Below are 24,881 nucleotides of genomic sequence, written 5' to 3'. Positions count from 1 at the left end.
TGCCATCCGCGACGGGGATCGAACAATCGAGAGGGTTAGCGTCAACCCATTCCTCTTTGAACGCCTCCCACGGAAAGCTCTTCTCCTTTAATGACAGGTTGGATTTCGCTGTCGACTTCAAACGTAGAGCCAGGAGAGTGCACCCCCCCCCCCCCCCCCTCCCCTCCCCTCCCCTCCCCCCCCCCTCCCCTCCCTTCCCACCACCACCCCGTCTTCGCCCTCCCCCCTTTTCGCTCCGATAAAGAGCATAATCCCTCCTGGGCAGGAAACTGAGCCGCTCTGGAGAGCCAGGGCAACAAAGAGACGGTTCTGGGCCGGACAGCTGGGGTATGGAGGGCTTAGCGAAATACAAACTCGCGGGGGCGTTATTGTGCTCCCCGTCCCAGAGCCAGGGAGGAACATGGCAATAAAGGGGGTGGCGTGAAACAGGATTGCACTTCCTTCTGGCAGGGAAGCCCGTATGGCTGTGTTAATGGCAGCTACGGCTGTGAGCTTTTTACCGACGGCCTGCGCTTACACACAGGGAGCGGGGGGGTTCAGGAAGGCACAAGGATTCCGCTCTGTTCAGCTCGCGCAGTTTATTTCACACCCCCGACTGAGTTAAAAACCGCAATTACAATTAAGTTGATGGCGGCTGTTATCAGGCTTCACGTTGATCACAGATTTACCTGGCCCAGTTTAATGAACCATGAATGCTGTTTATTTGCGACGCTTCATATTTCGGTAATGCCCTTTGTATTTATGTGAAACTGCAGCTATCTTCATCAAGACAAGTGAAAAGAAAGAGACAACCGAGTCGAACTAAATAAGACAACAAACTGTAATAAAATGACCTCTTTCCTCACAAAGTTCAGGAAGCCTGTCGATTTTTAAAGCAGTCCTAGATAATGAAGCAACCGTACTAATTAGACTTTAAGAGTTGGAAAATGGTGTGTCCATGTTTGTTTTTCATATGAAATGTAAGAATCTAGTTTCAAAATAGCACCGGGATGTTTTATTTTGCCTTCAAAAGTCTGTTTTCCATTTACTTTAATGGGAGCTTCAATATTTAGCACTCAATATGTGCAGGGCAGGCTAACTTACTTCACAAGCTTAGGTTAGCTGAAGTTGTGCTCGCCTGTCTAGTTAAATATGAATCTCTATGGTTTGACCCACGAAGCCAGCGTCCATCAATCTTACATCTAAAATGCACCTTGTAATAAGACAAAACCCTGATACAGTCTTATACCTATTTGTTCCGGAGAAGAGCAGCAGGGTTTACACCATGACTGCGATGACAGGGAGTACACCAGACTGTATACACAATCCTTTGAATTCCTTACCCACTTCAAATAATTATTTGCACAACCAATTTTACATCATAATGTCGCAAGCAAAGATCCAAAGAAAACAAATTATATATTAATTCATTATATTAGTAATGTTTTTTTTAATCTGAAAAGAAATAAAGTTCTTCTGCTGAGGACCTTGTGTAACTTCTAACTTCCTGCGCTACTTATTTACAACCAGCTGCATCAGACCTCCAGCTATTGCGATTAGAAATAACATACTATACAATACTTTACATGCTATAAAGGTTCATGCTTTAAAAAAAAAAAAATAATAAATGATATATGCATGAAAAGTGAACGCAGAAGAACTACAATTCTCCAGCTCTTTACTGTGAACAGGACTACAAAAATCAAAACAGAAAGAAGAAAGAAGCAGCGAGTGGGGTCTGGGAAAAGCTGAGAGGGGCTCAAACTGCGGTCAGAACCTTGACGTTTCGACGGAAGCATCCAGCACCGCCTCTGGTGGGGAACCCCAGAGGCCCCGGTGCCATGAATTATTAAGAGGATTCCATGTAACGGCCGCGGCTGAGGCAAGCTTTCATGCTCGCCCGAGGTGAAAGCAACTCACTTGTGGAAGATCTTGGCACGTTTGTCGCTGGAGAAGTTCTCCAGCTGGAGGGATTCCTGGGTGAGGAAGGCCACGGCGAGGTGGAAGTAGTTGTTCCACAGCTGTGAACGTAAACGCAGGAGAGAGAGTGAGTCAGCTGGGTTTGGCAGGAGGAAGGCATCAATCCGTAGGCACTAATTACAATGTACTGCCATGTCCTACTGCTCCTCGTCTGGCGTAAAATGGCTGCCGCGCAACACCTTGGTGGGTGCTGCACGACGGTGGCTGCTGAGGTATGCTTCTTCTCATGAAAGCCCAGACTGTGAACTGCTCTCAATGAATGCAATATATTACTACTGCTATAAAAATCATTATTGTATGAAACATCATTTTGGAGAGGAAATGCAACATAAGCTTCAGTATCACCAGCTGAAATTGCAGTTATGACAATCCCTATTACAATTACAGCTTCATTTACTCTGCAGTCATCATATACAGTCAATCTGGCACATTTTTCTTTTTTGTCAAGCAAATTTGAGTCATTTTAGTAAAATGATTTGGCACATTTTTCAAAGTACTGCAGATGAGATGTAGTAGTTAGGAGAGAGAGAGAAAGAAAGCTTAGTTCAAGAGAAATTCAATTGTGAGGGGTTTGTGGATTTACAGTTTCAGCTGTAAGGTGCATTAAAACCTCTGTGGCACTGCCATTTCGTTGAATTATATTGTGTATTCACTAACTATAAAAATCAAAATTGCTAACTGTGCAATTTTGCAAGAATCTCTCTCACAGAGACACACGTACACATTCACACACACACACACACACACACAACCTAACTATTAAGGGGGTGATGTAAGAGACAGTATTGACAATATTCCTGTTTCAGTCTGACCACTTCCATGACCCACGGCCCAGTATTTACTTGAAGTTCAAAGTTGGTTTGATCGAGGAACTTCTTGTTCAGCACAGCAGCATACTGATTAATCGCCCGCAAAAAGACTCTGAAAGACAAGAAGGTTCTTTATTAAACCGTGAATTCACACCAATCAGATAAGCAGTAATGACTCTCAGCAAATTACCACAGAGCAATTCCTTCATTCACAATGCGCAAGCCATCTTTTTTTCATTAATTGAAATATTTAGCCAGACATTGATAGTAATTTTGTTTTATGACAAAATCTTTTTCCAAGTTCCTCTGATGTAGTTGCAAAAAAAACTGTTAAGCCTGCATATGCATTAACGGTTCACATTACTATTCAGTTAAAATCAACTTTAATTAGCAGTATTAATTAAACTGCCATGGAGCCAGAGATCAATTTTAGATGCTAATAAATATGCTACAACCTGTAGAGTACTGTGGCGCCCTTTTAATATTTGCTTTATTATGTAGTTTAGAATGAGCATAAGCCATGGCAATGCAACTGTAATAATGTGATGCTGACGTGTGGTTAGTTACGTTTCAAATAACATGTTTAATACTGTTGCGATATTCACATGGCTGACATTGCATTCATCACTCATTCTCTAACATTATCCTCTTATATTTACAGTGAGCAACTACCTTAAAGGAACAATGTTACAGCAACAAGCCCAGGAACTGAGCAAATATGTTAAATTCAAATTGCTTATTGGTCCGTGCATTATATAACACTGTTGCTCTACTGTATCTCGTTCCTTTTTGGTGAAGAAACGTCATCGGTGCAGCGGAGCACTTAAAACCCGTTTGGAAACAGCAAGCAATAAACACAGATTATTAACCTTGAAACAATGTGTAATACCTCTTCTCCACTGACCCTGGCGCTTACTCTAATGCAAGGCTCGCAATAAAGTGTTCACCTACACAGAGATGTGAAATAAGACACAGATGATAAACTTAATCGCTGCCGTTGCGTTCGGAAAGCAGACGGGCATTACTGGGACGAGCAGCTTCCTCAAAGCGGGGAGCGAAAGCGACGGCAGGCGGGACGACTTTAGGAAGGCTAACGGACACTGTTCCCTCGCTTCCCCCTGCCCATAAAATGCTGTTTGATCTTGTACACCAATGTTGGAGTGCAGTGACAACTCATATATCATTGCTGGACTGATTTAACTCCTGTTTCATGAAGCAATAGACCCCCGTTCCTCAAATCACAGCCCTCGAGGGTTGAGAACGGCTGGTTTTCCACCCTCCCTTTTCCCTGGGAGTCAGGTGTGAAGACAATCTGGCCAATCGTTAGCACTAATTGTTCAGCTAATTACCTGGGAGAAAAGAAAACCAGGGCCGGATTTCGATTTGATGATCCCTGCAATAGGTTAATGTAAAGAGAACTTCCCAATAGCTCCGTATGGAATAAGTTGATAATCCACTGCACTGCACAGAGTAACAAGGTGTAAAAAGGGTCAGGAAAGAACTCACTTGCCCCTCCCAGTGAAAAACTACTTGCCCATGGCGACCAGTGCTGTAGCCTACTTGACAACATACTGTCAGTGTACAGGCTGACCATCATTCCTGCACTGGTTTAACTCCTGGTTCTAGAGGCCCTGGGCCAATGGAAAATCTACTTCTCTCTAATTGCATACTCGATAATTCGGTAATCAATTTCATTGCGAACAGTGATACGCAGCTGGTGACATTTTGATTCCCAATGACCTTGCTTCACTTAGCAAATACTGGACTGTATATAAGAGTTGATTGTTTGAAAGAGCCAGAGTATCAACAGTGTTTATAAAAATTGTTAACCTACATACAAAATATGCGAGACTCCCATCCTTCCAGTGTGCTGTACTGAATATGACGTTTCAGTCGTGCACATTGTGTCTTGGTCACTGCTGTAATACTTTCTATTATCCCAAATACCATTAAACCAATAAAGCCAAGCCCTTTCTGAACGCATAAGTACGTAACCAGTAACTACAATACATACATATCATCACTAACATATCAGATCTGCCAAGTATGAAGGCATTTAATCCATGTATTCAAGTACCTGATTCAACCACATATTGTTCATCCTATTAGCAATACTAGTGCAAATTCAGCTTTATTTCCTATCTGTTGCTGGCTTTAAAGAGGAATGCCACCGGAAGTGCCCCACTCGTGGGGACTTTCGGCTGGAAGCCCCATTACACACAACCCCGCCTAATCCACAGAGATTCTGGAGCACTCCCTTTAACTGAGAATCATTTAATCAAGAATCACATTAGAACAGCACTCCCTAATCCGTGCATCATCAACAACCTTGTTGTGCAAGGTTAATGTTTTTAAAAAGCTCTTAAAATGTTCTCAAATTGAGCACTGCGACATAAAATTGTGCTCATCTGCGCTGCAGAGAACGTGTAAGCAGGGATTGATGCGAAAACTGTTTCAAAACATGATGTTCTTTCTTCGGTAACAATGATCAATCACCATGAGATGTGGCTCTCAACAAGAACGCTTCATTCTGTTTACCGCTAAGATCGGTGCTCCTAAAATTTGCATCTAACATTTTATATTTTGAAATTTGGGGATAATGCATCAGGATACTTAACCTTTAGTAAAAAGCAAATTTAGCAAGAGAGTAACACATTGAACCAAAATGAGCAAACTTTGGCAATGATATTACCTTTAGAAATATTTTTCTGGAGTCTGAAATGTTGCATGCATGAGCTTTAGAATTCTTAAATGACAGCCCCGACCCAGTTTCCTAGATTTGGGTTACACATGACTTTACTTCACAGTCCATGCAGAATAAGTTTATACTGAAGGTGTACTCCAACTTATGGTTAAGCAAGAAATAGTCAGTACTCACACAAATACACATGTTTATTTAGCAAAAATGTAGCACAAAAACATGTCATGTAGACCTCAAGTCTTTTAAATAATGTAAGTTGCCGATTACAATTTTGAGTTTGAATTTTTTAAAGAAACAATTATCTTGCTCCACTTCTACACTGTGTAAACTGTAACTGGGTCTGAACGATTGTTAATAAAGATTCATAATATCCAAATTCAGAATGTCCATCCACGGAGGGGAAAAAGCATTCAAACCTACTCTCACAAACTATGCAAATAAATAATTACATATGACTTTACTGCTGATAAAAGAGAACCCAGTGGAGATTGTGAAGATTGTACTACTGTAGGTACATTTCTTTTAGCCCAAATCAAAAAGGAGGAACGGCGACCTACAGTAAAAGAAACGGTCGTAACGGCCAATAAACTCGAGGGCGGATATTCCGAGCACGCACAAGCCTTCTGAGCGAGAAATCAAACGGCTACCGCAAAGCACAGAAAACAGGCTGCAGAGAAGGCCAATGGTACACTGTACTGTTATGAAGGTGGAAACATACTGTATCTACCGTGGACTGCGAGATTGATGGCCGTTACAGAAAATACGATTAAACCAAAGAACCAGTAAGGGTTGGCAACCCTTTCTTAGGAAGAGATGTGAAAAACATTTTATATCAAACTGAAGGAATAGGAAAAGACCATATGAAACAGTTTCTTGTTGCCAGTTAACATGAAAGACCTCAACAGGTATTGATTTTACAATCCACCGTTCATCAAATAAATATATGCTTCCTGCTATCACCAGAACTCATTGTCAAAATGTTTTAAAAATAAAAATAAAAATATAAATCAGGGAGACTAGATATGGCCATGTTATGACCTGTTCAGAAACAGTCTTTCAGAGAAATAAAATGACAGACTGTGTCTGAGTGTAAATTGCATGACAGTAATAAGAGAAAATAACACACTGGGACGCACTTGTGTGTAACAGTTTATGAACAGTAGGGGCCCTATCCAGCGCCTTGATTGTAAAAGGAGGGTGGGACAGTCTACCCATCTTTCATATTTTTAAATGTTTTTTTGATTTAGATAGGTAGAAAGCAGAGAGGGTAAAAGACCACAGCTGAGAAAGCACCACGGTGGGGATAGACCCAGCACCCGCACAGGGGAACTTGCATAAGGACCGATTCGGCTGCCTTACAGACAGTAATTGCAATAAAGGGCTACGCAACTTCAACCTTTATTTACTCATCCATTAACTTGATTTGAAACAGCTGAAAATGCGACACAATAACAGCTGTTTCTATAAAATGGTAAAATGTATGCCTGTAAATACCAGCTGGTTGTCTGTAGATTTGTCACATTCATCTTTTCATCAAAGTACCTTAAAAAAATCTATATTTCACTCTGCCATACTTTTGGAGACAGGATCTGAATTAGTCAAGGGAAGGTGAAGGGCACAGTATCTGTATGAGTGAGGGGAGGTGAAGTCTTCTTGTCTGCTGAGCTTTGGAAGTCGTTGGTTATGTGTGTGCATGTGTGTGTGTGGGTGCGTGCGGTTTTCTCTCATGTATCTGGGAGAAGACAGGCAGCTGTCACCTTTGATCATCTCTCTCACTGGCTCACAACCAGACCCTACCTGCCCCGTAGTGCCACCCTCAGCAGCTACCCTCAGCCAGGCAACCCCAAGGGCTGCAGGCCGCCGCCACTCTGGATGGGCTTTCTCTCTTTTCTGCCTCTGCGGTGGAGGTCACCTGAAAGGCGCTAATGACGATGCTAATCAAGTCCATGAATTTGAATCAATTAGCGTATAGCAGAGTGGCTTGTGACCTCTTGGCCGGAAACAGCTAGAGGGGGGCAGTGGCCGGTGCACCATGGGAGAACGCAGCCTTATCTTCCATTAGGAGTTTTGTCAAAATGAGATGCAAAGTAATTTTAGAGGTCATGTCCTGCAATTGTTATCGCTTCTTCTCCACTTACAATTTTCCTCCAATAAGCACTTCCCCTTGCAGCTCCTCTGCCTATTGTTCTCCAATCAATTAAGGTAAAATGACGGCCTCCGAAGAGAGCTAATTGGAAAAGAAAACCAGTTTCCCATTTTAAACATCAGTCTCAGTGGACAGCACACAGGAAGACAGAATGAGATCAATTAACAAAGAATAACAAAATCATCAGATCATCAACATAACTAATTGCGAAAGATGAACATCTATTCACAATGGGAGTTCATCTTGTGCCCCCCCTCTCCCTTGTTAAATGAGAAAAGTAGCAGGTCCAGGCCTAGCTGGTGTTCCTCCTGTATTTTCTCTCTCCACTCTATCTATTAACATCTGCATTTATTTATTTTCTCCACGGAGGACTTTTTTTTTTGTTCAATCATACGATTCTGACCAGTGTGCTGATCCGTGAAATCCAAAGCAATTTTCTCACATCAGAGTGTTCCAATAGATTTATTTATTTATTTTTCGCCCGCCGTACTTTTTCGGCTGAGAATGCTAATGCGGACGCGGTGGGAGACGGCCGACTCTGATCAGATATGACAGTGTCAAACTGGAGCGGGCGACAGCTCCAGAGTGCGGATGGAAGGGATGGGCGGGGAGAGAAGGGGAGAGGAGGGGGGGTGAGAGAGGAGAGAAGCCACCCCAGTTTTGGGGACACTCTCGGCAGCACCCCCATGAAGACCTTCCCTCTGTAATTAAGCTGTGCTTCACGGAGAGGACCCCAGGCGTGAGATGCGAGCCAGAGATTAAAAACCGCAAATAAATCATAAGCACGAGGGTAAGCAAAAACATTAATGCGAGAGAGTTATGCCACCGAAAGGCAAACATTTCACTGGAGGAAAAAAAAAAAAAAAAAAACCTCCCGATAGTTGCGTCAGGGTACAGAACTTTTGGGCAAGTCCCATCACACAAGAGTGCGTCTGCGAAAATAGTTTACTTAATTTCTGACGAATTTCCGACTCGTTCCCAGAACGGAAAGCGTGTGGATGTGCGGCATTACAAATAATGCTCCAGTCGTGAAGCGTGCTCTGTAGAGGGACACATTTCCCGCCCTCACACAGAGCTCGGCATACAGGGTTGGGAAGCGGGGCACGCCTGCCCACCAGAGACTCCACACGCTTATGTCGGCACAGCCGCACTCTTTAAGGCTGAGCTAAAACGCCACGAACTGGAAAAAATAACTAAAATCAGTCAATTAAATGTGCCCCTTCGCACAGCTCTGCTTTGCATTCTAACTCTCCGACACCGTGTTCTCCGGCAGGTCTTCTGTGATGAAGTTTGAAATTTTAATGCCTGCCGCCTCTGAGTTTCTTAAGCAGTCTCGCTGGAAAATGGTAATGGCTTAAAAAGAAGTGGTGACAATTCAAAGCGCTTTTTTCCATAGGTGCCATTGGGGCATTGGTTCTCATGCTAACTTCATTTCTCACAAGGTGCATATTTTAATAACTTATATATTTTTTTTAGCTGAGAGGGGAAATCCGAGTGCACAGTGCTACTTAGAAGCAACACACAAGCAAAGCACCATGACTTGTGATATATTATCATGCATTATTAATTCTGCAGAGAAAAAAACCTGTCCCCTAACTGCAGAAGTAATGCTTGCTTATATTAAGCTAGACAATGAAACAGATTGGTATTTATTTCAAACAGTGTCATTAGCCTAATCCGCTAGTCATGGTACAATGTGCTTGATTTGGATTACGTTTTTCACCCGACAACTAGCTGCTCTAAATATAACAATGCAGAAAAGAGACAAGGCATCTATTTTTTATTAGAAACAAGGTATTTTAATGAACAGGCCTTTCAGCCAATCCAGGCTCAATATCTTGCCTACAGTCTGTACTGCATATGGTACTGCCAATGCTACCTTGGCAGAACGACCACATCTGAGGATCAAACACACAGAAACAGCAGGAAGGCTGCAGAGATGAATTATGTAAAGCAAATATCATTATTAAACAAGTGGATTTTCATCCAAGAGGAGCTCATGTGGAAGGAAGGGGGGAACTTTGGGCTATTTATATTTTTGACCTACAGCAGTTAAACATTCCACACGAAAGTGAAAAGCAGCAGTATTTCATCAACGCCGATCTTTGCAGCTGCTAAACCGTTGTATGTACAGAATTGATGGAAATTGCAGATTAAATATGTCTATATCAATATGTGGTACCTTGAGAATTTTCATATATCAATATTTCAAGCCCTTTTTTATGTCTGTATTGACGTTTTGATGTTGCATTTTTGAGAATTGCTTTGATTGCCTTCCCAGGGTCAAGAAATAATATTCAAATTTTCCACTACAGAATTCCTTAGTTGATTTTGCATTTAGGTTTTGAAAATACACATTACTCAGTGCATTTTCGGACCTTCAAAAACATAAGTATCTTATAAGTAAACCTTGAAAGACTGATTAGGAGTGTCTACAGAAACCCACGATAATTATGTATGATGCAATGAGACATCGAATTCATTGACAGGTGCTCGGCAGCCCCATATAAGATACGATAAACACTCAGTCCCCAGATAACTGATGAGGTCAGCCTGACCTGACATACATCAGTGAACACGGCCCCCACCATCCCCGAAAAGGGAGCCAAGCTGTAGCCCTGCTCCAGGTGGTAAAAATGCCTTTAAAAGCTTGACACCACTTAAGTTATTACATTTTCAGTCTGGGGTATCAGGGGGGGATTGCGCAAACCGTCAGTCTTCCCCATAACATCCCCGACTCCCTGCTCCACCCCCCTGCCCTATCTCCCTGAGGTTGTTGCAGGTCCTTAGTTTTCACATCTTCATACATCAAATAAAAAGATTTATCTTACGACGCGCTCCGGCCGGCCCCGTTTGCCACAGGCAAAGTTCAGTCTATCCCCAGGTCCAATCTGAGACAATCGTCTCCTGCGCTGCTCAGACCACCTCGACAGTTTCATAGTGCCATTATCCCTCAAACCAGAGAGGACTTCTAAACCAGGCATCCACTGGTTTCGGTTTAGAGATAAGACATTTAAAATAAATAAATAAATAAACCATTGCACTATTGTATCTGACCAGGTTTAGACCGCAATGGGTAAATTCTCTTTTCCATAAACAAGAGCTGTACATTGTGAATTAAACTGTGAATTAAACATACCATACTATACATAGAGGCAGTTTTAAGACAAGTCCGGGCTAACTGATAGCATTCCACTGTACCACATACGACTGCCCACATAGCATACTACTACTGCCTACTGTACTACTGTGAAAAGTGTTTGCATTTTTGTATTAACTGTAATGATGCTGATCTAACCATGATCGGCTGATGTTGGTATTTGATTTAATTTTATGGTTATTTCATGTATACTGCACTGTATGGTGAACAGCTGCCATACCACTGATGACTGCAGCCATATGTCTTTGACCAGAGCTGCCCACTGGCCACTAAGCAGTAGTTTAGGGCCACAACCAGCCCTGGGCCACACAATTCAAGTTTAAGTGGTGGGTTTGATGCATGTTGAAGAACTTTGGGGCCACAGCAATATTCTTGGGCCAAAATCCTTGGGTCAGCTCTACTATGACTATCGTGTTTATCCTTGACAATTGCTATGCATATACCTTCAATTCATGCATTTTTGTTCAACAAACTAAACTCTGCTAGGCTACTGTAATTAAGTATGTCCTTTGATACAGCCTTGATAGCTACACCAGATGGAATATATGTGCCAACCTTCATGAGAAACTGGGAGGTTAGTGCCAAAAGGAATATTTTGAACAGAAACTACCCACATTTTGATCCTTTTATCAAGTCCAATGGGGCCGTTTTATCAAGTTCAATGGGGCCGTTCTTTGGTGCTGATCTATTATTATTCTAAACTGCCTTAAAGCTCAAAGAAGGGAGCGAGATAGAGAGGTAGGGAGGGAGCGAGGGAGAGAAGGAGAGGAGGACAAACTGAACAATACATCATGTTCAGACCAGATAAAAACATAATGAAGTGAGAGAAATAGTTATGAGGCTATATGCTCCCTCAAAATATGGAAAAAATGTGAACCCATGCTTTTGCTTTTAAAATTTTTGGGATATTTCCACAATTCACCTTGGAGTAGGGCCATCCATCACAAAGTGTGTGGGCATGCACTCTCAGCCAAGGCTTTTCAATTATTTGTGTGACTTTTCATTTTAGTTCAGTTCCCCCTACGCTTGCCTGGAACAACACTTTTACTTAAGTGATCATCAGATGCCATAGGAAATGGCAACGGAAATGTACTATGGCTCAACAGTGGTAGTCCCAGGAACTGTATGTCCAGCAAAGCCCTTTCACAGGCAGCAGTTTCAGTATTCTAAGGCAGGATGGCATCGAGTGCCATTCCATTCCAAAGTGTGCAAATAATGCTGCCATCTAATGTCCCTTCATTTGACTAATTTTGAAGGCAGCATTGACGTATACTTTACCAGGCAGGATATCCTATAATCCTTTCCGATTAACTTTATGCTTCTTATTTCCGTTAAATTAATGGCGGAAAACAGCGGCATAGTTGGCAAAGAACTGTAAAAGAGCTCGTTCACAAGTGCAAGTACACAGCGAGCTGGATATTTTGTTTTAGTTAAATCTTACTTCTTTTAGTGTATATTACTTAACACACTGATATTTTCTGCTGTTAGTGTGTTGGTGTTTGATGGCTGTGGGAAGCCAACATGGCAAATAAGAGTCTCAGCTTTTTGACGGAGATGTAAATAACTGATGTCCATCTGGCACTTAACTGAGTAATGAAGCAGAACACACCCCAGCCAAACATGACCAGGACTGTAGAATGAATTACCGTGCATGATTTTTTTTTGTTTTTTTGTTTCTTACTTTTAAATTAATGGCCATCCTGGACTGCAAGCCACTTTGAAAGTGATATTCACATGTGGCCTAGCTTCAATCTACAGACAAGGAGAAGCAGAATAGAAAATGAGTTATGGAATGGTTGACTTACACAAATCCTATAATGGGCAAAGCCATCAATGTGTCATGAACGACTACAATTCGAGACACTCAAAGGGCCAGCGCTCTGCCGAGTAAAGTCAGCAGGACCAAGTCATTTGTTTGGGTCACATCCCAAAAAATACTCACTATGAAGCTCCCTCCATTATTAACGGCTGTCTCCGTGAAAAACATTGCTGCAGGCCCGAGAGACAAAAGCTCAGGCAAGGGTTGGCACTGTACTGAAATGCAGTAGAAAAGCCAGAGAAAGTGCCACATCCTTCAAAAGCACTACATTCAGGGTTTAGACAGAAAAAGTTGAAAGAAAAAGACAGAAGTTTCCTTCTGCATAAGGCTCTGTGGTGTGCAGTACAGCTTGCTGCTTCCGTATCTGATAATGATGTATTATTATTATGCATTACTTTTTTCTGCCTTATCTGTTGTTGCTGGAAGAAACAGGCTTTGAGCAGAATCTATTTTTTTGGTTGTATAACAGAAAGACTGCATGCCTGCTACTGTATATCTTATCTATGGAAGCAATTTATAATCTTGCGTCTGGATTCTGGGTAAAATCCTGGATTCATTGACTCGAAATGTTCAACTTATAGCATATAAGACCATAATACTGTAAACTGAAAACTTCAACGAAATAATATACTAAGAAAAAGAAATAAACAGTTGGGCAACAACATAAAATAGTTAAATTAAGAGATTGATGAAAGCAATCGTGTGATGTTTTAAACTATTGACATGAACTTGTGTTGAAGATAATAGGTTTTACAGAGAAGTGCACAGGTTTTATCTACAGTACAGAGTAGTTCATGGATGAAAGTGTTCACCTTCTCTGGAGACCTACCGCTGTTCACATTTGCAGGATGAAAAAAAAGAGAGAATGTGCTTTGTGCTGGGAGATGTTAAGACATAAGGCACATTTAATCTGACATGGCAGGTGAACAGACAGCGGTTTCTCTGGGAAATCGTGACAGGTAATTCCCATGTCGATGACACAGATTAACACTCACTGCAAATGGGGATAGCCACCACACTCCAGGGCGGACTGCAGAGCTACTGAGGACGGCGGTTGCGGAGACGTCCTGGTGATTCAGCATTTCTAATTGGGCCCGAAGGGACACTGCATACAGGCCAATGCCTTTATGGTGAACCCCGGAGGGCTTTCATAACATTTATTTAAAAAAACAAAAAAAAACAAAAAAAACAAAGGCACAGTTTCAGCATTTTCCAGTAATTTGCTTGTTTCCCACGGGTTTGTTTTGCTGCAGTGTTGTCTCATAAGGAGAGAGGTCTAGGGAACCAAGAAATTTAATTATTGTGGAAAAACTTGAAAATTAACTGAAATTAACTGGTGAAAGGGCTTACTGGTTTTTGGTTACTCCCCCAGCTGAATGTTGGCTTTAACCAGCATCTGTTCAAATATTACCGAAAAGAAGAAAATACTATCTCACAAGCTTACCTCAAGATATTTACTCAGAACACTTCTGTCTTAGTAGTGCATGCTCATGATTTCAATTGCACTTCAAGGCCTGGACAACACAGCTGCTCAAAGCTCAAATGAAGCTCAAAGTTCGACATTCCAATCGTTTCAAATGAGAGTCCCAGAATAAAACATGCATACCATAGTTAACTGCCATGGTCAGATGCATATTGAGTGGTGCTGCTGATTCCAGAATTATGCTGGTATTGTTTAATGGTATTGGAAGCACATTCAGAATCTTTTGGTTGTCATAGACCAGCAAGCCAACTGTTTATACGTTTTTGCCAATTAGTAGTTTCAGTGGCCATACTCCCAACTCCCAGAGTCCCCAAGCTCTCCAAGCCACCTCGAAAATTCCATAAACATGCCCCATAGTCTTGCTCTAGCCATACCCCACCTACACATCCCCGTGCACAGCCCCCAGTTCGATTTTGTGCTTCAGTGAGCATGGCAATTTCAATGAATGCGCGGCTAAACGTACAGCTAATGGTAAACTGCGCGACCGTCCAACAGTCCCTGGAGAAATACCAACACACTCCAACTACCTGAAAGCACACAAGCATCTATTGAAAGGGCTTTAAATTCATAGACGAGCATATAAAAAGCCACTCAGGCTAGTCTGAATCCATATAAAGGCTTCTAACTCGAGTTGCTCTTCTGCGATTGTAAAAACATAAACTCATTGTTAACCTGTGTTGCCATTGTTATTCAGTAAATGGGACTGTTGTGAAGGTTCAAGCAAAATGTGAAAATCTGGGTAAAACATAACTTATGTTCCAAAGTCGATAAGTTTGAATTACAATTCAAGGTGACTATTTTTTTTGCTTTCTGTGAGGTGTGAAGTTGTATTTCCCACAACCATAAGTACTACAAAATAATTATTTACAATGGGAGGCCAGCCTCAACCATTCGAGTGATTCAAGCAATAATGTGTCATCAAAATAAATGTACGAACCGCCTAAATAAGGTAAAAAGGTAAAATGCTCATTGCTGAGGGCAGTACCCTATAGGTTAATACATCTGTACCCTTACCTAGCAATATATAATTAATTTGTAGCTTTTTTGCTTGGAAAACACCCATTTGAACACAAAGAGAACATTACTGAACTGTCAGGGAACATTTGTGAAATTTTATCCTTTATCCTAACAAAAAAATATACCTCCACTGTTATAAGCATTCTCCAAAATGAACAGACACTTCCACCACTTCCTTTTCCACTGCCACCCATTCAAGTGATCATCGCAGTTACTGCATTGCAGGACTGCACAGTTTGTGCAGCTGGGCAGTCAGACTGCAGTCACCTACAGCCTGCAGTGCTCTGTCTTACAAGACTAGCATGAACCAGACTTAATTCTGAACCGTAACGCCCATCACTGCATAAGCCCTACCTGCTTTATCTGATCTACTCGCCCCTATCGCCACAATAATGAAATCAATGTGTCTGCGAGTCACTGTAATGCAATGTGACTGGATGTTAAATCCAATGCGAAATGTCGTGAGGCTCTTGTGCTTCAGATAACGTGCACTTCCATGTTGGCGGTGGAAGTATGCAGTCGGCACACATTTCACTCTGGGTTTCCGGGACGCGGTTAATCATCTGCTAATGCGACCAGCGTCTCGGATGACAGGAGGATGCGGGAGAGCGACCCGACGCACCGCCCTGGATCTATGGTGCTGCCTTGAGGAGAGGGGAGCGTGTAATGCGTCCATCATGAAATGCCCCACTGACGCAGTGCTGCTGGATTCCAATCCCAGAGAGGCCCAGAGCACCCATGGCTAGGAGGTCACCAGTCTGGAGCACAAATTTCACCCTGCTGACTTAAAAAAATCAACCAAAGGAGAGAATGGAGAAATTGACCGAGTAGAATGTGCCAAGCCTTTTTTATGTCCATGAATGTGACATAGAGAAACAGACTGACACAGACAGACTACTGAACTCCTGTTTCCGGTACATCCAGACTTGAGGATGGACATTCTTCCAGACCTAGGTGCTAAGGATGTAACTACTATATAGCTCTAGGAACTAAAGACACCACCTTGATCAACCAACATCTCAGCTATTCTCTTGGCAGTTGTAGGTTGCAGGTAACTCTGACAGATTGCCATTGACAATGGGGCTTTTTTCCAACTGCACTGCCGACTTGCTGCTGCTGTCCACGGCTGTATTTCTACCACTCAACCCCCATGAAACTAATGCTTTTCCAAAATAAATCTGTGCACCATCCAGACAGGCCTTGAAAGCAGTGGACACTGAGTTCATAAGCACAAAGCCAGAGAAAGTACCAATACACTACGCCCCGCAGGCAGAGGATTGACTTGGTTAGAGGAATTGGAGGAGCTTGACTTCATAATGCTACGTTCAATCCAATTTCCTGCCATGCATCTACAGCGATTCATCCTTTCTGCAGCGAGTCTAGCGGATGATAAATTAATTTGCTACTTCTACATAGGGCAGGATTGTAGTTAAGTAGGTTTGGATGTAAGATGAAGCTTACGGCGCTGGATTTTAAAGGCATAGACGGATACTGCCTAGCCTTTTTTGATTAGGGCAAAACCTCTTTAGCTGCCTCAGCCTTAAGGGATTCTTTCCCTATATTGCGAATTAACTCAGACAAACTCTCATCCCCTCGATTAAAGAGGGCAATCCACCGTGCAGTCTCCGCTCCGCCGTGGTGTGCTTACATCAACAGATTGCTGAACATTATAACTTCATAACGAGGCACTGCCAGCAGCCGTTCCATGTGGGCATCTCCTGCCTGATGGTTAATGTTAAGCAGGGGCTGAGCTTGGTTAGTACTAGTGACAAGAGATCCTCCGGGGAAAGGTTGCTTCTGGAAGTGGTGTTGGTGAGGCAGTATGTGGTGGGAGGTATTCCATCAGGCTGGTAAATCTGTGCCTCAGTGCAATATCAGGGATACTGTACCAAAGGAGACGTAGCCTTTTAGATTAAACTGTGGTGATTCATTCCGGTCATTGGAGATGCAAAGGTACTAAAGAGGAAGCGTTATCCAGTGCCCTGGCCAAATTCCCAAATGGCTCTTACAATCTGGCATCGAATCGTCCCTCTAAGACTAAGTGTCTTCATAATGTTCTCCTTCTCTCTCTACCTGAGCCAGAAGGAAATTAATTTAATATTCCATACTATCTCTGTGAATATACACTCACTGAGCACTTCTTTAGGAACACCTGCACACCTACTTATTCATGCAATTATTTAATCAGCCAATTGGGTACTACAATGCATAAAATCATGCAGATACAAGACAGTTAATGTTCATATCAAACATCAGAATGGGGGACAAAATGTGATTTGATTATGGAATTATTGTTGGTGCCAGATAGGGTGATTTTAGTATCTCAGAAACTGCTGATCACCTGGGACATTTCACACACAACAGTCTCATTTACTGAGAAAAAATATCCAGTGAACAGCAGTGCTGTGCGAAAAAACACCTTGTTGAGGAGAGAGGTCAGAAGAGAAGGGCCAGACTGGTCAAAGCTGACAGGAAGGTGATAGTAACACAAATAACCACATGTTACAACAGTGGTATGCAGAAGAGCATCTCTAAACACACAACGCAGCCTAATCTCTAAGTGGATAGGCTACAGCAGCAGAAGACCAATAAGTCAAAAGAATAAGAGCACTCAAAATGCTCACTGAGTGTACGTGCACATGATGTGAGGGAACAAATTAACACTTGGCCTTTTATTTCATTTTTTTACTTCTATAATGGGACATTCATGATAATAAATACAAAAAATGCCCAGGGTAAGGCATTACTCAACAATTTGTGAGGTAATTTAATTACAACGAAGGGAGACTCAAGACAAAAACAGAAGAGTATGGGTGACTAAGAGAATTACTGACAAACTGCCGCTTAATCAAATTAAATCACTTTGGTCGCTGTACTACAAGGCTTTATTAAAGTTTTAATCAGCTATTGTAATTACTGACAATTAACTTCCAAACTGATGTCAAAGCATGTTATTTTTTTTTTGTTTCTAAATCTTCTTCGAACTACCAATAGTAACTACCAACCACCTAGGAAAAATGTGGTTAAGCTAACCACACCATGACTTTGAATAAAAAGAATATTCTGCAAAGTGTGAAGTTCTGTGATAGATCATTCTTGCAGACTTGAAGCACTCTCCCAGGAATGTTGTTAGCCCTACCAGGCAAGTCTTTACAAAAATTAAATTGTGATTGTCATGAACAAACTGTGAAAAACACAATTCTCCAGCTTTAATGCGTAAAAAGGTCACAATAAACTACTTCACTGAAATTCTATGCAACTGCCTAAGCCGCTCTTATGAGTGCCAGATCAAATAAATCTGATCTTAAGTACTATAACACTATGGCCGTCCTCACCTAAATATCTTTTACAGAAACAATGTACAAAAAATGTTGAGTAAAACCGTTCCATGAGGAAAACTGGAAAAACAGCCACGATGGATAGCTGCTCCTTTCCGCGTGTCTTTGTGAAAAGGAAATTCCCTGATGGAATAATTCCATCAACAAGCTGAAATATGCAGGGAGAGAACGGAAGCTATAAATTAAAGTCGATGAAACATATGCAACGCTAAATGGCAACATTATGATAAATACATTCCATCAAATTGTCAGTGTCACTGTAATCAGTCCATTACTGTAGATTGATGGGGCTAGCTTGCACACATCACCGAAGGACATGCAGAATATAGTTTGTGTGCACGCGTCCCTCCTCCGCAACTTTTCCAGGGGATTACATGGAGCCCACAGCGTTATTATCCAGGGACAATCCGGGATGACGGCAAATGCAAATGTGCTGAAGGCAGGCTATCGCTATCATCGCATTCCCTAATTGAGTTCATGGAGCACGCGGGATAATGATTGCGATCCATTTGCATTCGAGCATGATTAGCTCTCGTCTGCCTTCAAAGATAAGGCAAGGTCCTGACCTTTCCACGCAGGTACAATTTATTAAATTAGATTATGTTTACACGATCCATCTGTCAGCTGTCCGCTCCACTTCTTTTCAAGTTCCGACGAACCTCTTCCAAAATATGTTCTTGAAAGATAAGACGAATAAATAAAAGTAAGTATAGTATGCAAATGCGCTTGCTGCGAGTGTGACTTACAAGCCGATTTTAACTGCGGTGATGGTGGCGCCACTGGAACCTATAAGAGCCTTACCTACCGTGTGTTAGCACTGCGCATGTCTGAGCATGACTGCTGCTGCAGTGCACTAAATTTGCTGATAATTCGATGAGCGCAGTTGCAAATGGATTAGTCGAGAGGGCAGGATTGATACTTGAATTCTCCTGCCACAGATGAGGTCCACCACAGCTAGTTTTACCGTGATCGCTCGGTTTGAACATTTTCACCAGCATAACTGCCTGAAGCTGCACGTTTTGCGAAATTTAAAAAAATACAAAGGTAAATACAGTGACAAGACTCTTGTTTTCAGAAATGGACAATGGTAACAATAGGCATCTAGGTAATCCTGCAAAGGCCTCTCGCTCCTCCCATTTGGCCATTTGATCGAATTAAACCATTATTCACATGCAAATGGGAGCATTAGGGATGCAATTCTGTGTTGTAAAGACATGTGTACATGGCTTTATTGTCCTATTGTCTTTATCCAGTATTGACAATAATCACATTACTGTGTGCATGTAAATGTGCTCATTGACCTCGGAACATACCAACAGTGGTACCAAATATCCCCATCGGCTTATCTCTTGCAATGCAGGATAAAACGGCATTCCCACTGTGGAAGAGGGGACCGAGTCAGTACGCATAGTGTGCCAGGACTTTTCCACTCCTATACCCTGCCCTACTCTATAGGAGGCCTGCAGTGCTCCAGGGTTCCCATCTGCAGGATGCTTTAAATTCTGAACACTTTCTAAACTTGGGGAGAGATATTCAATTGGTTCAGTCAAGCAAGGGTGCATCAGAGAATTAATTGGGTAACTTTTTGCAGGTAGAAGAAAAATTGCCATAATATCAGGAGCGAAATAAAAGTCGGCAAGCCTGCACATGAAAAGAAACCAAGTTTTCTGAGCACACAGAACTAGAGTACTTACACAAAATAGAAAGGGTTTTTCGCAAAGGTCAAATGCATTTATTGTGCTTACCCAGCAAACTATGCTTTTACAAGCCATCTTGTAGATATTTTTGAAGAAGAGCAAGGATCAATAATGTGAAGCAAGACAAATTGCATCTGGTGGCAAAAGAACATTAAACAAAAAAACTAACATTCATCTGCATTATTTTCAGCACCCTTGCATGGCAATTAAACATTCCTCAAACGGCAAACACTTTTTTGGATCAAAAAGGGTACATCAAAGCAAAATTAATCACTTTTTAAAATCTGTATAGACCCTGGAAAACATCCCATGCTGTAAAATTGCACCCAGGTCCTGGACTTCTGCCAAGTACGGATTCCAAAGCAAATTTTCCAACACTGAAGAGCCTCATAGACAAAAACATTAACAAACACAAAATCTGCTAGATATTTAGAAAAGATATTATTAATCTCCAGTGGTAACCGCTCTTCTGACAATGTTTTGAACAAAATAACATGAGGCCCATGGTATTTAAAACCCCTGAATTTTAAGGAAAATAATGATTTGAAATTAGTTGATTCTTCTACTATTGCACAACTGACACTATCCGGACAAAATCAAACTGCATCATTTTAGGTATCTTGACACTTGATTGGCTATTCCTCAAGTATGGAGCATGGGTCTAGCTGAGAAATAGAAACAAATATATGAAATACCTATTCATAATATATACATACAAAAAAAGGAAAGCGCTTACCATTATTGAAGACAATGCCATGCAAAACAGAGGGCAGGGATTTCCCACTGAAGACGAGCGGTAAATAAGACCCTTTTAAACAGTTTCAGCAGGATGGCAATATGATTCCATCGAGCTAAAGACAGATGCTATCACGGCACTTACGTGGCACTCCTGCCATACTGACCTCAGTCCACTGACACAGATGGACTGTTAACTCCACCCGCAATGACTGATGTGAGGCAGGAGATTGCAAGTCTGTGGAGCGGGGCCTGACAGAGCCGAAATGAAAAGTCTCGGACTGGCAACTGGGCTCTGACATTAGATAACAGTCTGGAGAGAGAGGCCGCTTTTGAAAGTCGATTCTTTTCAACAATGACCTTTCAATTCAGAATTTCTCTGTAATTAAAACATGGTGGACTAGAAAACCTGTATGAAGCCATTCTGAACACCCAACAGTACAGTAATACTAGAGAAAAATGCCGCACAGATCAAATCCTGAAGCAGAATGTGCCTTTGGTTGATAAAGTAAGAAACACAATTCTTGTTATTCAAGACAGCTGTGCCCAGCATTTGTATGACTGGGCTCAAATAGTAAAGCCTTAGAAGAGAGACCCTAGTTTAGCCAAGTTTGAACAAAAATTGGATATTCATTCCTGACAATGGCCTAAAAACACCAGCTATGTTTAAACATTCACATTTGAAACATTTTTGTTAACTTGCTGTGAAGACTACTTTAATGCACATAAAACAAAACGGGTTTTCAACACAGGAGATATTCCGTCTTAGCATATGACTGCAGGGAAAGTGTATTTAGTCGGAAGCCCCATTTGAACCGGACGCCACGCCAAGCCTGTGAATAACTGGGTACCCCCATTGTCAGTCTGCTGATGAGAGAAGAGCTGTCCCTGTGACCCACAGATCTCAGTCGGTAGGTGGTGGGGGGGAGGAAATGATAAAATAAAACCCCACCGGCAGTCTAATTGGCCTCACAGGAATGTGGGCTGGAACTTCACTACACCTCCATATATCCCAGAGATTCCCGGCAAAGCTATAATCATTCCCATAATTAGGAAGGAGCTCGTAATTTGAGGCTATACCGTTTCCTTTTCAATTTACAGTGAGAGTCGGTTTGATCCACCTATCTGAAAACCCGTGGGCATGTTAATGAATGTGCCCACTCCTACTATTGAAATCTGTTATTACAAAACAAAGGTTTTTACAGTGTGTATATATAACACCACTTGATTGAGTAATTAAAGAGAAGCATGATGTAACTGAACCACTGAGGTGCTTAAACCCTGTAGGTTTGCGGTGATAACAGTATTCAGGCAAGACGAGTCTGCATTTGGCTCTCGAACACAAATTAATTTTGTACGAATGTGTCACGACCGCTTTGTAATAGGGCAAAAGGGACATTAAAAACTGTGCTTTCTTGAAAGAAGAGGTTATTAACGGGGGTTCGACAGCTGTTAGTCAGCGCGCGGCTATGTCCGGTGCAGCACTCACAAAAGCCAGGTAATTTATGCTCGGAGGACAGAGGCAAGGCCTGAGGGAGTTCATTGTGGTTGAACCAACCGCAGAACGCGTTCAAGGGGAAATGAAGGAGACCGCATGAAAGCACGAGGAAGGTGTGATTTACTGAGCTGACAGCCTGGTAAGAGCAGGGACCATGTGGAAAACTGTGAAGTCATCCTCCCCGCTTATGTAATTCTGCAGCGTGACCTCTGATGCTAGCTCCAGAAGATGAGGCCGGATCAAGCGTGCGAGTACACGCGTGCATATAAGCAAGCAAGCACACACATGCATGCATACAAACTAGCGTGCATGCAAGCAAGCACACAAACAAACAATGTCAGCAATGTACTTAAGATTGAAGTGCAAGGTGCAACCTTCGGCAACATTACTATCAAGAGTTTATTACTCAAACCGTATACACACGCATGGCCGCCCGCCTGAACACATGCATGAGCGCGCACACACACACACACACAGACACAGACACAGACACAAACAAATACACAATCACATATAGCAGAAAGCATGCAACTGCAGCATTTTGTGTTTGACTAGACAATTGACGAGGGAGCAAACTCAGAGTGGGTGTCTTTAGGTGGCCTGCTACAGTATTACAGATTATGGATTGTGATCTCTTTTCCATTAAATACTTCCATTATGCTGTCTGAATAACCATTTATCTAAATTACAGACACAGAGTGTCCCTGTGGAGCTATAACCGTGTTTAAATAGCAATCTGCAAATGTAATTTGTTTTAATGGTATGTGTGTGTGTGAGTGTGTGTGTGTTTCACTTTAAATCTCCATAAACGCTGAATTTCCCCAACACCTGCCTCTGCAGCTACCTACAGCTGAGACCACAGTTAACAGCATTATAGCAGAGAAAACGTGACTGATTAGAAAGGAGGGCTTTACTCAGTCTGAATGAATGTTCATTATGGTACAATCAGTGAGCACTTTATTAGGTAGACCTGTACACCAGCTTGTTAATGCAAATATTTAAACAGCCAATCATGTGGCAGCAACCAAATGCATAAAACATGTAGACATAGTCAAGAGGTTCAGCTGTTTTTCAGACCAAATGTCAGAATGGGGAATATATTTGACTTTGACCGTGGAATGATTGTCGCTGCCAGACAGGGTGGTTTGAGTATCTCAGAATCTGCCGATCTCCTATAATTTATACTGTTATGACCATGTGCTGAAACTGAGAAGATAGGAAGTTTATATAGCAGCTCCGGCAGAAGAGCCTGTTTGAGAGAAATACCATGCTTTTTCACTGGCTGCTGTGTCGGCATTTCAGACCACCTCTATGCAAATACCTCTTCGTCTTTTTCTGGTCAGATATTTGTAATTATATTCAACACATACCCCCCTCCCCCGCAACTGGCGTTTCAAATGGCACATTCCCAAAAGTTCTGCATACATTGCCAGGATATTAATCTCTGGAAGCTTTCATCTGAAGAAGCATAAGTAGGCTAGTGTGGTCTGAACTTGTCAATAGAATTAAAAATGGAGTATTTCTAGTATTCATTTGTGTGCTGTGATATTAATTTCATGAGAAATACACTTCAATAGCCAGTGCTGCTGCTAACACACTCTCTTCTTTCTGCCATTTTTTTTGCAGAAGAAAATAGCCTAAACACGTCAGGAAGTGATGAACAATGCCAACAGTGGATTAAGACTTTCTACACACAAACCAGTAGGTGTTTGAACAACAAATATTTCCCTTCTTAGGCGTGTAAACATCAAACAAGCGGGCATCAGGGAGACTCCCCAATTGCGTCACAGAGCCTTAAAAAGCAGCGTGAAATACCGCAATTTCAAGCAACAGCAAAACACATATAGAGAAAGGCTCTAGCAAAACAATTAATATCAAACTCTGAACTACAGTCTCGGATGAATGTGGAATGATCTAGCACTCGAGGCCTGCTCGGACACTGGCATCCATCAGGCCGCGTCCTCTGGCGTCAAGGCTGTGGTCCACCAGCGTGACAGGGAATTCCACGTTTGTGAAAAATGTAGGAAAAAAGCAAAACATTGTGGATGAAGTGAATCACCCCTGCAAGTAGGCTAGAAAGAGAAAAGGCCTTGAAGGAGTGTCAAACTTCAATACCGGTGAGAAAAAAGCAGAGCAGAGTCAGAATGACAGAAGAGACAGGCCAAGCAACAGAATCTCGTATTAAAAGAACGAGAAGGACAAGGGGGGAAGGATCAGCGAAGACGCAGCCGAAGCGATCAGAGCTGGAAATGACCAAAGACAAGGAAGGATGTGAGGGTACCAGGGTGTGGGGGTGTGCGGGGGGGGGTCAGGCAACAGAACATTCTCTATTTATAAAACCTGGGCCTGGGAGACTGGTCCGCTGTGGCCTGAAATTACTTTGGGTCGACTCGGAGAGATCAGAAGAATGTTCCGGCTTCTTGCGGCAATTTTAACTGCAAAGACAACTTTCTCCCAGGTAATAAAGGGCAGGCCGCTTCTGGAAGGCATGGAGAGCCTGGGATTTTTTATTTAAGGCC

The 24,881-nt window shown here is 42.2% G+C and overlaps 1 protein-coding gene across 1 annotated transcript in view; it reads right to left on the bottom strand.

Moving 5' to 3' along the window:
- The window catches only part of dock1 (dedicator of cytokinesis 1), a 254,821-nt gene that overhangs the window by 65,237 nt on the left and 164,703 nt on the right, over positions 1-24,881 (bottom strand). The window contains exons 30-31 of the mRNA XM_061225326.1: positions 2,802-2,880; positions 1,900-2,000 (exon numbers count right to left, since the gene is read on the bottom strand). Coding sequence (XP_061081310.1) covers positions 1,900-2,000; positions 2,802-2,880 — 180 coding nt within the window. The remainder of the gene's footprint in view (positions 1-1,899; positions 2,001-2,801; positions 2,881-24,881) is intronic.

The sequence above is a fragment of the Conger conger genome, chromosome 2, assembly GCF_963514075.1.
Source record: "Conger conger chromosome 2, fConCon1.1, whole genome shotgun sequence".
NCBI lineage: Eukaryota > Metazoa > Chordata > Actinopteri > Anguilliformes > Congridae > Conger > Conger conger.
Note: the sequence above shows the minus strand (reverse complement) of the source record. Positions and strands in the feature narration are given on the sequence as shown.